Source organism: Bos indicus x Bos taurus, chromosome 5, assembly GCF_003369695.1.
Source record: "Bos indicus x Bos taurus breed Angus x Brahman F1 hybrid chromosome 5, Bos_hybrid_MaternalHap_v2.0, whole genome shotgun sequence".
NCBI classification, from domain to species: Eukaryota; Metazoa; Chordata; class Mammalia; order Artiodactyla; family Bovidae; genus Bos; species Bos indicus x Bos taurus.
In genome coordinates, this window is record NC_040080.1 from 11117470 (window position 1) to 11132265 (window position 14796).

At 47.5% G+C, this 14796-nt stretch overlaps 1 protein-coding gene across 1 annotated transcript in view; it reads right to left on the reverse strand.

Moving 5' to 3' along the window:
• Positions 1–7498, reverse strand: part of LOC113892267 (cat eye syndrome critical region protein 2) — a 116987-nt gene extending 109489 nt beyond the window's left edge. The window contains exon 1 of the mRNA XM_027540897.1: positions 7340–7498. Coding sequence (XP_027396698.1) covers positions 7340–7465 — 126 coding nt within the window. The 5' untranslated portion in view covers positions 7466–7498. The remainder of the gene's footprint in view (positions 1–7339) is intronic.
• Between the last annotated feature and the right edge of the window lie 7298 nt (positions 7499–14796).

A 14796-nucleotide genomic window follows, 5' to 3' on the forward strand; every position in this document is an offset into this window, starting at 1 on the left:
TGCTTTATTGACTATGCCAAAACCTTTGACTGTGTGGACCACAGCAAACTGGAAAATTCTTAAAGAGATGGGAATACCAGACCACCTGACCTACCTCCTGAGAAATCTGTATGCAGGTCAACAAGCAACAGTTAGAACTGGACATGGAACAACAGACTGGTTCCAAATTGGGAAAAGAGTACATCAAGGCTGTATATTGTCAGCCTGCTTATTTTACTTATATGCAGAGTACATCATGCAAAATGCCAGGATGAATGAAGCACAAGCTGGAATCAAGATCGCCGGGAGAAATATCAAGAACCTCAGATACGCAGATGATACCACCCTTATGGCAGAAAGTGAAGAACGAAAGAGCCTCTTGATGAAAATGAAAGAGAGTAAAAATGTTGGCTTAAAGCTCAACATTCAGAAAACTAAGATCATGGCATCTGGTCCCATCACTTCATGGTAAACAGATGGAGAAACAATCTAAACAGTGAGAGACTATTTTGGGGGGCTAAATCCAAAATCACTGCAGATGGTGACTGAAGCCATGAAATTAAAAGATGCTTGCTCCTAGGAAGAAAAGTTATGACCAACCTAGACAACAAATTAAAAAGCAGAGATATTACTTTGCCAACAAAGGTCCATCTAATCAAAGCTTTGGTTTTTCCAGTAGTCATGTATGGATGTGAGAGCTGGACTATAAAGAAAGCTGAGTGCTGAAGAATGGATGCTTTTGAACTGCAGTGTTGGAGAAGACTCTTGAGAGTCCCTGGGACTGCATGAAGATCCAACCAGTCAATCCTAAAGGAAATCAGTCCTGAATATTCATTGGAAGGACTGATGCTGAAGCTGAAACTCCAATACTTTGGCCACCTGATGCAAAGAACTGACTCACTGGAAAAGACCCTGATGCTGGGAATGATTGAAGGCGAAAGGAGAAGGGGACGACAGAGGATGAGATGGTTGGATGCCTTCACCAACTTGATGGACATGAGTTTGACTAAACTCCGGGAGTTGGTGATGGACAGGGAGGCCTGGTGTACTGTAGTCTATGAGGTAGCAGAGAGTCAGACACGACTGAGCGACTGAACTGTTTTCCCGGGCTGATGACAGCAAAGTCGGCATAAATAAATCCCTTCAACCCTACACAATAAAACATTACATCCAGAACATGACTCCCTATGGGGAGGAGTCCCCCCACCTCAGGGCCCAGTGTTCTTCAGGGACAGGAGGCATCACCGCGACACACGCAGCAGTGATCAACACTGAATACCCTGATGCAACAAGGCTGGGAGAATCCTGAGCTCAGTACCACCACCTGAAGACTCCTGTCTAAATCAAAGAAAGAGAATTCCAGAGTTTTCCAGAATAAACAAGTTTGTTTTCCAGAATAAACAAGTATTTGTTACAGGCTCCTGTAGAGAAAACAATATAAAAGCATTCAAGGAACAGAGTCCTGTGAAATAGGAAAATACAGGGAAGGGGGGCACAGCTGCCTGGAAAGCTTCGCCATCAGCCCCAGACCAAAACCTTTACCCGCCTCCATTCAAAGTTCTACGTGTTGAACGATATTCAATTTAAGTGAATAAATAGAAGTGCAGGGGAAAGAACACAATTTAAGACCTTCATCTTCCCGAGTTTCTCATAACCCCAAAATACAAAATATTAGTTTGAAAGGACCTCGAAGACAGTGAAAATATCAATATCAACAGCTTCACTGTTGAAGCTACCGTCAACGTAATGTATTTGCAGACAGGATTTCCACAGAAAGACAAACTCATATAATCTATGAAGACATGAAGTGTGGATTTGCTGCTTTAGTTTGGTACAAAATTAATTTCTAAGATAGGGACCCCAACACAGCATATAAAAAAAGAAAGTGAAAGTGTTAGTCACTCAGTGGACTCTTTTTGGCTACCTCATGGACTGTAACCTGCCAGGCCCCTCTGTCCATAGGATTTTCCAGGCAAGAATACTGGAGTGGGTTGTCATTCCCTTCTCCAAGGGATCTTCCCAACCCAGGAATCCAGTCCTCCAGCTTTGCAGGCAGATTCTTTACTGTCTGAGCCACCTGGCCCTAACCAATGAGCTCAGGAAAACTTTTTGGATCAGCTACTTGTGCCTTGCATGCTGAGAAACATCTCAGGGGAATCACGGCACTTTGGCCAGAGGAACATCCTAGAAATCACCTAGTCCACAACTGTCTTTTTATAGATAGGGCATCTGAAACCAAATGATCTGCCTAAAATCGCAGCACCAGGTAATGACAGAGGTGGGTCCACAGTCCAGGTTTCTGGCTCTCTGCATGATTCCTTTGACAAGTACCTTCAATCCCATCAACTATATCTAAGGCCATCTAGTTAGAAACTGTGCCTTCTGTCCCCCTGGACTCTGTCCACACCCACTTTTTATCTAAACCACCGTGTGCACTGGCAGTTTCCCAGCAATGCCAGAGCTCCTCATTCTTACCCCCAACCCAACACACCACAAAAAGCCAGCCCCTTAAAAAAAACAAACTGGAATTCAGCCCTCAGCCTCTCCTGATCAAAGGGCAGACGGTCGGTTGTACCGAATGCTGCCATGTTGCCAAGTCGTATTTTGGGCTTCCTCACTGTGTTCCAGAAAATTAAGCAAGACTGAACTGAACTTCCGTGGTAAAGCAAGCCACATGCTAACATGAGTTGTCCTTCAGAGATGAGAGGTTACTGCCCTTTCCACAACTGGAGAATCTCTACCCTTTTGAAGCTTCTCGAACAGGCAAATGAAAACGAAGACAACGACTTCCCCTTTAAGACACTGGTATAAGCAGAATGGGATCCAGGGTTCACCTTGGGGGAGTTACACTCTGAGGGAGCAGTCCCCCCTTTCAGGTTTCAAAACCTACCCTCTGTTATTCACATCCTGTTCTTGGGCTTTCCTCCTCAGAGGAGGAGCATATCCTGAGTCTTCAGGAGACACTGATCATCTGGTATTTTCCGTTCAATAGATCACTGTAACTACTAATTTTTGCACCATGCAGCATGTGGGTTCCCTGACCAGGTAACCCTGACACCCTGCAGTGAAGCGCAGTCTTAACCACTGGACCACTAGGGAAGTCCCACAAACTACTAGTTTTTAAATAATTTTAAGTCCCCTATTTCCTTCAGTCCTGCTCAAATGCCATCTTCTCAGTGAGGCCACCCACACCTTTGCAATCCCATGCACTGCAGCCTACCAGACTCCTCTGCCCATGGGATTTCCCAGGCAAGGAGACTGGAGCAGGCAGCCATTCCCTTCGCCAGAGGATCTTCCCAACCTTTTCAGGGGATCAAACTCAAGTCTCCTGCACTGCAGGTAGATTCTTCACTGTCTGAGCCACCAAAGAAACCCCTCCCACGTCTAATCACCCTATTTTAAATTGTAACCCCCCCCCCAACTTGGCCCTCTCTGTGCCAGTTTATTATTATCTGTCTCCTTCCACTAAAGGAGGAGTGTTTGTGTTATGTTCACATCTGTATCTCCAAGTACTTAATATACTGCATCTAGCACATAGTGGATGCTCAATAAGTATTTGCTGAAAGAACCAAATGAAATCATGAACTTGTCCCTCTGTATTCAGCAGAATACAGATCCTTTAAGATCTGTATTTTAAGATCCTTTAAAAGGATCTTTTGTACCCCCTCATTATTAAGAGCCGAAGAACTCTAGATCTGCACTGTGAAATCTTGGCCATTACTTCTAGGTCCAGCCTTTCATTTTTATACATAATGAAAACTAAAGTAGAAGCTGTGTGATATAGCAGCACCAGCAAAGAATTTGGTATCAAAGAACCTGAGATCCAGGTGAGAGTCTATGCAAGAAACTTAGCCTGTCTCAACTTCCAATTTCCTCATCTGCAAAACTGCTAATTCCCAGTAATGATTAATGATGACGATGGACAAAATGAGAAAACATTTGGAAAATGTACAAAGTGCTATACAAGTGTCCTTCACCATTAGGCTATTTGACCTGCCGAAGGTCACAGAGGCAGCAGTAGCAAAACAAGCATAAGAATTCAAGTTTTCTAACTCCTGATCCAGGGGATCTCATGTCATGAAACTAGCCTCTGGTTCCCCTATTCAAGGCCAACTTAAATCTTTCATCTAGTTCAAGGCCTTTTAACCTTTGTTTGGTTGGGGTCGCTTTCAAAATTTGAAGAAAGTGACAGCAGAGTACATACATGTACACCAACACAAAACCCCCTCTAACCCATCCTTGGGCCCCAGGCCCAGAGAACTAAGACTGCTGTACCAATAAGTTTCTCTAGGCAAGTTTTTTATCACCTATTTTCATAATTATGAATAATATTTATGAATAAACATAATAATGCTTAATAATTCATACCTAAGGATTCATTCTCAAAGCAGGAAGCTCGGGGTAAAAAAGTACATGGGACTATTAAAAATCAGATTATTTTCATCATGTTGCTGCTGTATGAACCAGATAATTCTACATGACCATTTTCAAATAATCACATAGAGGCCCCATAGTTTCTTCTCTGGAGAAAATATACCCAAAATGTTTATAATGGAATTTCTCCCTGCAACCCTATACCCATCACAATTAACTCCAGACAAGATTACCGAAGATGGTCTATCCTCCCTTAACTGCAATCTAGTTAAGTATGATGCTGTTCACTGTAAAGAGCACTTGTTAGGGGAAAAAAGAAAATCAGTACTAAATCTTCAGGAAGGTCAATTCACTATTCTTCATTCTCTAATCAGGACAAAACATAACCAGCCTAATCCACTGGAATGTTAAACAATCATAGAAAACTTGATATAAATGAAGTGGTTCCAAATTTGATAATCCTGAGGCAAAGGAGGTGTGCCATGAGCTTCTTTGGTAATCCATCCAGTTAAGCAGCTAGTAACAGATGTTTCATAATACCAACCACTGAATTCAGTATCATTAATCTACAGTTATCCAGCTACACACAGCTCAGTCTCCTCATCTGGAAAATTAAAACGGGCCACAAATACGCTGTGAACATGTTTGGGAATTTCTAAGTAACAGTTTTTATCCCTGAGTGGTGGGATTATGGGTGATTTAATTCTCTTACCTATATTTTGCTATAATTTTCAAGTTTTATATTATGATTATGCACTGCTTTTTAAAACCACAAATTTTGAACTTAAAATATGTCTACATATTTGCAGATTTTTGATCTGATGACTGCAGAACCCCTATCTGGGGGGCAGCAACACAGATGTCCCTAAACACAACCCAAAAAACAAGAATCCAGTATACTGACTCTTCTAATTAAATCCTGTACATTCAAGGCTAATTAACAGAGGGAAAAGGTTTTCTTACATGCAAAAATAAAAATATCCATGCTTTGGGGACCAGTTAAATGGGAGGTCTTGACCTCTTACAGAATTGCAGCATGAATGCTCCCAGCCTGTGAGCTATCTAAGAGATTGCCTTGTTTTAGATAAATAGAAGCCAAGTCCTTGAAGATTCTGCTTCCTAAATTTTCTGTAAATCCATGGGTTCAGTTTGGTTGTCAAGAGTAAGATGAGTACTTTCCCACAGCTGAAAACTAGTTTCCTAAAAAAGCTGATATCCAACTTCTACCACTTGGTATTATTCATTTCTATCTTTTAAAGTTACAGTAAATTAAGATTATAGTGTCTTTCCAGCCATCCTAACAGGTACAATTCAGTATTAATACTGTTTTTTGTTTGTCTGTTTTTAAGAAGATTCTTCCAGTGCATCATAAACTGTAATCAAGTGATCCTTCTTCAGTTCAGAACAGTAAATTATTAGATTAAAAAAAAAAATCACCTAACCAAAATAAATTTATTTCTTAGAGAATCAAAACTAATCATGTTCCCAGTAAGTTCTGCACTCTCCGAATCAAATTTGCTAGAAACCTAAAAATTACTTTGAAAATTTTAATTTCTGGTAATTAGTGAAAACTTTAACCTGTATTCAAATTCATCAAAACACTTCATGTGAAAAAGATTACAGAAGAATTGCAGGAGTAAGTCACTAATAGTCATCGACTGAACATCTCCAAATTATAGAGATATGGATGATCACAATATGTACAAGCTGAATTCCAAATATTCATTCGTATATACTTCAAATAGCATACATTTTAACTACAACCACCAAAAAAGTGTCACTTGCAAGAAATACTGGGATCCGAAGCGAAAAAACTCATCTCAAGTGGCCCTGATTATTCACCTGTAGCAACGATTTTTCACTTCTGTTATACATACAAATTGGACCTCTCAGATCAGGTTACATTTCCTTTTGGAATTAAAGCAGCTAATACTTAGAAACCACAGATTTATTTCTTAGAACATAGGCGTTATTTATACGTTACTCTAGATTTCTGTAACAATTTAGGACAAAATTAGTTACCTCTTTTTTTTTTTCCAATCAACCAAATGGGAATATTTGGATTTTTGAAAGATGAAGTTTTCTCCACAGTGTTTTTAGACGGGGTTCGTAAACTCTAACCTGTAATTCAGCACCGCCTCAGTTTTATCACATTTCAGGGAGAAAATGGGGCAGGGGCAAGTTTAGCGGCACCACGACGGCATTGTCACCACAACACCTCCCACCACAGCCACCATTTTGAGCAGCAGAATTAAAGTGCTGAGGATTTTGACCAACTAAAAGGAAACACGGGGTCTTCGGGACAGCTGTGGAGCAAGTCCTGACGCTCAGCATTCCCCAATCTGCCGTTTCTCCCCCTCAGTCCGCGGGAACCGCCGTCCCACTCTCATTTTTAGAAAAAGCCGTGCTCGTCCGAGTCACGTCCCAACTTTGAAAACGGCGTGCGGCGCCGGGCCCCCGCACCCGAGGCCGCCGCATTGTCGTCGTCGCTGCCGCCGCCGCCCGCCCGCCGGCCCGCACCCTCCCGGCTGCCCCGGGCGCGCCTCCCGCGGGCGGCGGACCCATGGCCCCCGCTCGCCGGCCCGGCCGCGCCGGTCTCGCACCTTTGTCCGGGGCCGCGGCACCGACCGGCCGCGCGCTCGGCCCCAGGCGGCCGGGGGAGGGGTCGGGGCGCCGGCCGGGGGCGCCCGCCCGCCAGCCCGCCGGGCCCCACAAAGCCCGCCGCCCGCTATCCTGACCGCCCGGCCCCGCGCTGCGCCCGCCGGGACGCCGCCCGGAGTAACGGCCCAACTTTCCCCACCGCCCGGGTCCCCTCAGCCCGGACCCCGACCCCCGCCCGCCCACCCGGGCCGGCCGGGAGCGCTCCTCGCGCTCAGCCCCCCACTCAGTCCCTCAGAGTCAGCCGCTCGGAGGTCCCCGCGCGCCGCCGCCCCGACCCCCTACCCGGGTCCCGACCCCCCACCCCGGCCCGGCCCGGCCCGCGCACCTCGATCTCGAAGTCCGGCAGGCGGAACGCCGTGCGGAAGAGCGAGCAGAAGTGCGCGATGGCCGGCACTTCCCACCACGAGCGCAGCTCGCCCAGCCCGGCCGCGCCGCCCTCCTCGGGGCGCATCTCCGGCCGCGCCGCCGCCTCCGCGCCCGCCGCCCGCCCGCTCCCGGAGCCACTCCGGCCGAGCTACCGCGGCGGCTGCCCCGGGCCCATCGCGCCGCGGCCCGGCCGCCCAGCCCGCACAATGTCGCCGCGGCTCGCGGGGAACAGATGGGCCGGGGGCGGGCGGGGGCGGGGCCTCGGCACAACAACAACCCCGCCCCCGCCCCCGCCCGCCGCCCGCGGGCCGCGCTTGGGCGGGGGAGGGGCGCCCGAGGGCCGGGGGGAGGGGCTGCGGCCGAGCACCGCCCCCCAGCCCCACCGGGCCCCGCCCCCACGTGGCCGGGGGTCGCGCCCCTCGGAGGCCGGCGGTCTGCGCCTCGCTGGGCTGCGCCCACGTGGGTCCCGGGCGGCGGACCCCACACCCGGACAGAGCCCGCGGCCTCCTGCCCCTCCCGGGCCGGGGGAGACCTCCCTCTCGCCGTCCGCGGTGCGCGGGGTGCTGCGTGGGGGTGGGGGTGGTTCCCCCTGGCCCGGGGGGCGCCAGCACTCCAGTCCCGTCCGGTCCCGGGCGCAGCCCCTCGGGGACCCGCGTGGGGACCTCTGAGCACGGACGCCCGCCGGACGGGCTGGCGCAGTGGCCTCACTCAGCTGGGATGTTATGGACTGCGCCTCCGGTTTATTCTCTCCCTCGTTTTATTCCCATCAATTTAGTAACCTGTTCTTTTATATATATATAAGGCAGCATTAAAAAAAATCTTAAAGAACATGTACATTTAACTAGATGTTTACTGGAAGAAAATACTTCATCCAACACTGCACACTACCCCGCCACTCGCCCCCTGCCCCAAACTTAGATAGTTGTGCTCGCTTATTACCTCAACTATTGAATGCTTTAAAATTCACCCGCAGATGCTATCACGTGTCCATCTTTGAAAAAAATGAGCGCCTATCTGAACCCCCCCAGGAGCAGAGGCTGCATTTGAGTGTGTAACGCGCAGCTCCAAGGCAGACGCCTGATGACCAGGTGAGGTGTGGGAAGGATGACACGCACCGTGGGGTGACCCACCTGACCTGAATTCGCACTCTCTTCTGGGGACTCTCTAACCCCTGTCTGTCTGCATTTCCGCACGGATCAGCCTGACTTTCCTCACCTTTCCTTCTCTTTTGTGTAAGGGTTCCTGCTTCCCTTCACATTTGTTTCTAATCCATTACATCCTGCCTTTCTGCTTCCCCGCCTTTTCCCGGTTCTCCTCTGGCTCCTCATCCTGCCCTTTACCCTTTTCCATCTTACCTGTCCCTCGGTGATCTGGGCCCCAGCCTGGTAGTTACAGCGCCTAAAAAGTCACATACCAGCAAGCAGAAAGGTGACAAGTTTGGGTTACTCTGGCCTGTTTGAATGAGCGCTGCCCTCCCCACACACTGCCGGGTCCTGGAATCCAGCCACACTACCCTGGGGTGTGGGGGGCGGGAGCAGTGCTGGTGGTGGCTGAGGGGGTCACCCCTCGGTGGTGCTGGTCCTGCCCCATCCTCAGCACCCTCGCACCCATGCTGCCTTCTTCATCTGAGGGTCACCTCTCGGTGTCCCATTGGACAGGCACACAGCTTCAAACCTCTTTCTTTCTCTCTCTCTCCTCTCTGGCTCTGATCCACTGTAACTCTCCCCGCAACCCCCCCACCCCCAACCAGAGCAGGTCCTCCTCCTCCAGCCCAGAGGTTTTCTGTGTCTCCTCGGGGTTCCTCAAGTTCCGGCTCCATCTGGAGCCTCACATTTGTACCCATGCCTTCTTCTGCCTCTGTTGGAGTTGATACCCACAATCCTTGACTGTTTGTTCCACCTTTCCCCTGGGATTTAACTGCCTCAAATCTGTTTTCTGGGCTGGCTTCACCCTTACCTCCTGAGACCTGGATCACTGACCCTGGTGCCTCCCGGTACACCCACCTCCTTCCTTCTTCCCAGGACTCTCAGCGCTGCCTGCCCCTGCCTTTTTAATACTGGCCCATTTCTCACCAGTTGTTTCTTATCCTGTTCCCAAAAGGCATACAGTTCTCATACTTTCTCTGTCTCTCTCTTTTGCCCTCTCTGCCTCTTTTCTGTTTGTGAGCACTGTTGATCTGAGATGACCTTGGAAGTGCCAAAAGAAATTCTCTTCCAGATTTCCTACCACCTCCACTTCCATACCATCTTCTAATTAAATATCTTCCATTAAACACACACACAATACTTAGTTTGACTAACCTGTTTCGCTTGTTAATTAATGTGGCAAAAAATATTTGAATTTCTCTTTGCAAAATCTGCCAAAATCTCAGCTGTTACGGGATTATTCTAGGTTCCTAGAGGATGATCTGGGGAACTAACCAGCATTTTCTAACACCATTTCTCTGAGAAATACATTGCAAATTCTGTATGATCAGCTAAAAACAATTACTTGAACCTTGGAAGGCGCGTGACAAAAGTACGGTTCTTCCAGGTTTCTTCCTGCTAACCAGGACTAGAATTCAAATCTTCTAGCCGATCATCCAGTCGGATTACACTGCTTCTCACTTCTCCAGTTGCCGTTTCTACCCCTTTGCCTGCACACCCGGACGTGGTTGCTCCTCGATTCAGTCCAGGAGCCCAGCTGGAGCCGCAGTGAGGCAGAACCATTATCCTGTCACTTTAGCTGTCTCCACATCTGAGTCCAGGTCCCTCCCCAAGTACTGACACAGCCCTCCTTTCTCAGTAGAGAGCTACCTTCCATAGGGTACTATTCCCACAGAGGACTGTAAGTCAGGCTAATTTTAACATTTTAAGATCGTGGAAAGTGAGTTGTATTAGTAGTCAGGAAAGTTGGCTGTCCCTTAGAAAAGACTTAATCTCTTGCATGTGTATTTCATCTGTGAGGAGGGGCTTAACTCATGGTCCCTGAACCCTATAGCTTCACCTTTAGAGTATGACCAGCTTTAATGTTCTAAAATGTAAATTCAATCATGTCATTCACCTGCTCAAAATTCTATGACTCTCCCTTGATCATGAAAGTCCATTGAGTCTTAACTCAAGCCACAGTTTGGCTCCCACCTGCCTTCCCAGCCTCACCTGCGATCCCCACCCCCACCTCATCCAACCAGTGACTCCTTCCCTCCCGTCAAACTGGTTCACTCACACCCGGATCTTCTTGCTCCTCCCTTTTGATCCTGCCCTTTCAATTGCTTACAAAGACAGCTCAACTTCTCAGATCACTCAAAACTCACCTCCTTCCTAAAGCTTTCCTGAAACACCCCTGCTTAGGGGTATTTGTCTAGGTACTCTGGAGAAACTACAGTGTGTATGACTCACTAGTCAACCACTTCCTTGGGTCATCATTCTATTATTTATTTTGAAGTGCTACTTAAATCTTTCGCTGTAGTTGGGGGTGTCTTTTCTTCTCATCCAGATTAGACTTGAGTATGTGGGGGTAATCCTTCCTAATACACAGAAACTAAATGATTGATTATTTAATGATGACATAAAACCGTAAAAAAAAATTAGAACTTCTTAAAATGCCTGATGTTGATTTACTTACCTTTCCTTCATTCCTTCCTCTGCCTTTTAGCTTTCTCCCTCCTGGAACTCATTCACTCAAAGGTCATGCCTTTCTCAATCAGTCATATCCTCAGGGGATTGATTGACTCCAGGACCCCCAGGATATCAAAAGTCACTGGAGTCCCTTTTATAAAGTGGCATAGAGTGGTCAGCCCATATCCGCAGTTACCCGCAGTCATGGATTCAACCAACCAAGGATGGATCCATCTTCAGCTTGGCTTTTCTCCTGAGCCCCAGGGTCATTTCCCCCAAATGCCAGTTGGATGTTGAATCTCACCATGTTAAAAGGAAGGTGGGAAACTAGCTCTGGATTTTTTCTTTGTAAGTCACACACCTTACTGACTTTGTATTTCCTTTAATGGAACAATCATAGTTCCAGACCACCAGGTTCACCCTCAACTCTCTGCTTTTGTCCTGGCTAGTCATAACCACAGTCGTGTGGGTTCTGCCTCCATGAAGTCTCTTGTATTCCCCGTTCTTTTTGACACCCTCAGTCTCCACCCCAATCGAGGTTCTTTCATCTCTCTAGTTGAGAAGCTTCCTAACTGGTTCTCTTTCTTCTGGTTTATCTCCTCCTCTGTCTCTCCATTGTGGCTGGATTAATCTTCTTAGAAGTGTGCGTCAGTTCTGAGAAGGTAAATTTAATGTGTTCTTAAACCCAGTATATCCACCAGATTATTATTTCAACATGTGTTATCAGTATTAAAAATATCCATGAGATGGTCTACATGCATTTTTCTTCATGGCAGTTCTTTGGAATCTGTGTGTGCATTTTACAGTTAACCGCAGGCATCTCTGTTAGGACCCACCATCTCAGTGCTGCATGGGGCACTCGTGGGTGGTAGGTGCTGTGTTGGACAGACAGGTCTGTAGGTACCCACATGCCCAGGACTCACCCTGAGCACTCTGACCCTCTGGACCCCGGTCTGGACCCATCCGCATCCTCCTGCCTGCACCCTCCTCCAGGCAGGCCTCCCTGAACACTCTCAGTTCAGTTCAGTTCAGTTCAGTCGCTCAGTCGTGTCCGACGCTTTGCGACCCCATGAATCACAGCACACCAGGCCTCCCTGTCTATCACCAACTCTCGGAGTTCACCCAGACTCACGTCCATCGAGTCAGTGATGCCATCCAGCCATCTCATCCTCTGTCGTCCCCTTCTCCTCCTGCCCCCAATCCCTCCCAGCATCAGAGTCTTTTCCAATGAGTCAACTCTTTGCATGAGGTGGCCAAAGTACTGGAGTTTCAGCTTTAGCATCATTCCTTCCAAAGAAATCCCAGGGCTGATCTTCTTCAGAATGGACTGGTTGGATCTCCTTGCAGTCCAAGGGACTCTCAAGAGTCTTCTCCAACGCCACAGTTCAAAAGCATCAATTCTTCGGCGCTCAGCCTTCTTCACAGTCCAACTCTCACTCTAGCCTAGTGCTTAATCTCCCAATTCACCTCTTTTATTTATGTTTGGTTTTACCAAGAAAATCCCAGCTCTTTCCTCAGGAATAGCTCTTGGACTGTTCTCCTTGGAGCAGGCTACAAATAACTGGTCTATATGAGTGTTGATGAAATAAATGTATTAATATTACTAATATCTTCACAGAAAACGCTACTCTTTGAACATAGTTTTTTACAATGTAGAAATTTTTTAAATTGAGATATAGTTGGTGTGCAATATTGTATAGGTTGCAGGTGTACAGCATCGTGGCTTACAATTTTTAAAAGTTATACTGCATTGATAGTTACTATAAAATAGTGGCTCTGTTCCCCCTCCTGTACAATATATCCTCATAGCTTATTTATAACATATTTTTAACCATGAAGAACACTGGGGAATTCCCTGACAGTCCAGAGGTTAGGACTCTGCACTTTCACTGCCAGGGACCCAGGTTCAGTCCCTGGTCAGGGAATTAAGATCCCATAAGCTGCAAGTCGCAGCCAAAAAACAAAACAAAACAGAGAGGGAGAAGAAAGTTGGTGATCAAAGTTTGTAGATTTTTTTTTAATAATTTTATTTATTTTTCACTGTGCTGGGCCTTTCTTGCCGCACAGGCTTTCTCTAGTTGCGGCGAGCAGGGGCTACCCTCTTGTTGCAGTACAACGGCTTCTCAGTGCAGTGGCTTCTCTTGTTGCAGAACATGGGCTCTCAGGCACATGGGCTCGGGCACATGGGCTCAGTAGCTGTAGCTCCTGGACTCTAGAGCACAGACTCAGTAGCTATGGCACCCGGACTTAGTTGCTCCACGGTGTGTGGGACTGCAAGGGGATCCAACCAGTTCATCCTAAAGGAAATCAGTCCTGAATATTCATTGGAAGGACTGATGCTGAAGCTGAAACTCCAATACTTTGGCCACCTGATGCAAAGAACTGACTCACTGGAAAAGACCCTGATACTGGGAAAGATTGAATACGGAAGGAGAAGGGGACGACAGAGGATGAGATGGTTGGATGGTATCACCGACTCAATGAACATGAGTTTGAGTAAACTCCGGGAGTTGGTGATGGACAGGGAGACCTGGAGTGCTGCAGTCCATGAGATTGCAAAGAGTCAGACACAACTGAGTTACTGAACTGAACTGAACTGAATTGTGTGGGACACAACTGAAGCGACTGAGCATAGTAAGGCTGGTAAGCTATTACCGCTAGGAAACCCCAGCCTGAGGCTTGAAACCCTCGGGCCAGCAGGGAGGCCCGGAGCAGCCCGCCCGGCTGCAGTCCCCAGAGGAAGGCTCTGTCTGCTCTGGCTCAAACCAGCTGGCACCAGAGCTGGAGGCTGCGTCCTTGGCGTGGTTCTGACACCACATGCAGCCTTTAAGGAGATTACTGCAATGTTAGTTAACCCAGTTCTCAGCCGCTAGACGGGGCAAGGGGGTGTCCCTTCTGCTCATGTCTGTGGTTCAGGACTCGGAACCTCACCAGATTTTACTGCCTGCTGAAACTTCTTCAGTCCTCTTCTAGAAACTGTACCCAAGAATCAGCTTCTGTGCTGCCTCCGGGCGACTTGGTTTCTGTTGTTCTGTTCAGAAATTCCTTCTCGAATTCCTGGCATGTCCACCTCTGGCCTATCTCATTGTGGCATCTCCCCTTGTTCTTGACACCAGGTCAAATAGCTTTGTAGCATCTCAGTTCTCCGAGCCATTCAGAAGCTGGTGAGTCTTAATGAGTTCTTCCGTTAATCTCTTTTCAAAGGGCCTCCAATCCTTAATTTCTTTAACTTTCCTTTTTAATTATTTTAGCTCCTTGTGTCATTCCTCTGGTCTCAGACCCTCCCTACTCAGTTTACAGGTCACATTATTTTGGTTGACAGAGTGCCCGGGGTTCTGTACACCTGGCCTCAGACTCCCTCGCTGGGCCAGTTATGTCCCTCCTATTGGGTCCACATGACGTAGAAATAACTGTTTGGGTAGAAAACTCAGTCTCTCGCCTCGAGGGTTTTCTAATGCAATTGATAAGGTTTATCTGTGCAGTACAGCACAGAAGTATGCTGTGAGATGTTCAAGTCATGAAGGGCTGCGAAGTCATGCAGCCCACGTGCTCCTTTGGAGAGGAGTTCTGAGTGGAATCTAGTGTGAGCTGGAGGGCTTGGGGAGGCCACCTTGACTTGGTGAGAAACACAGCTGGATATCTGCATTCATAGCTTCAAATCTATTTGTTTTTACATTTTTTTTTTAACATTTGGCTGCACTTCAGGGCTTGAGGAATCTTAATAGTTCCCTGACCAGGAATCGAACCCTCATACTCAGCAGTGAAAGCATAGAGTCCTAACCACAGGACCACTGGGGAATTCCCATAGCTTAAACTTTGG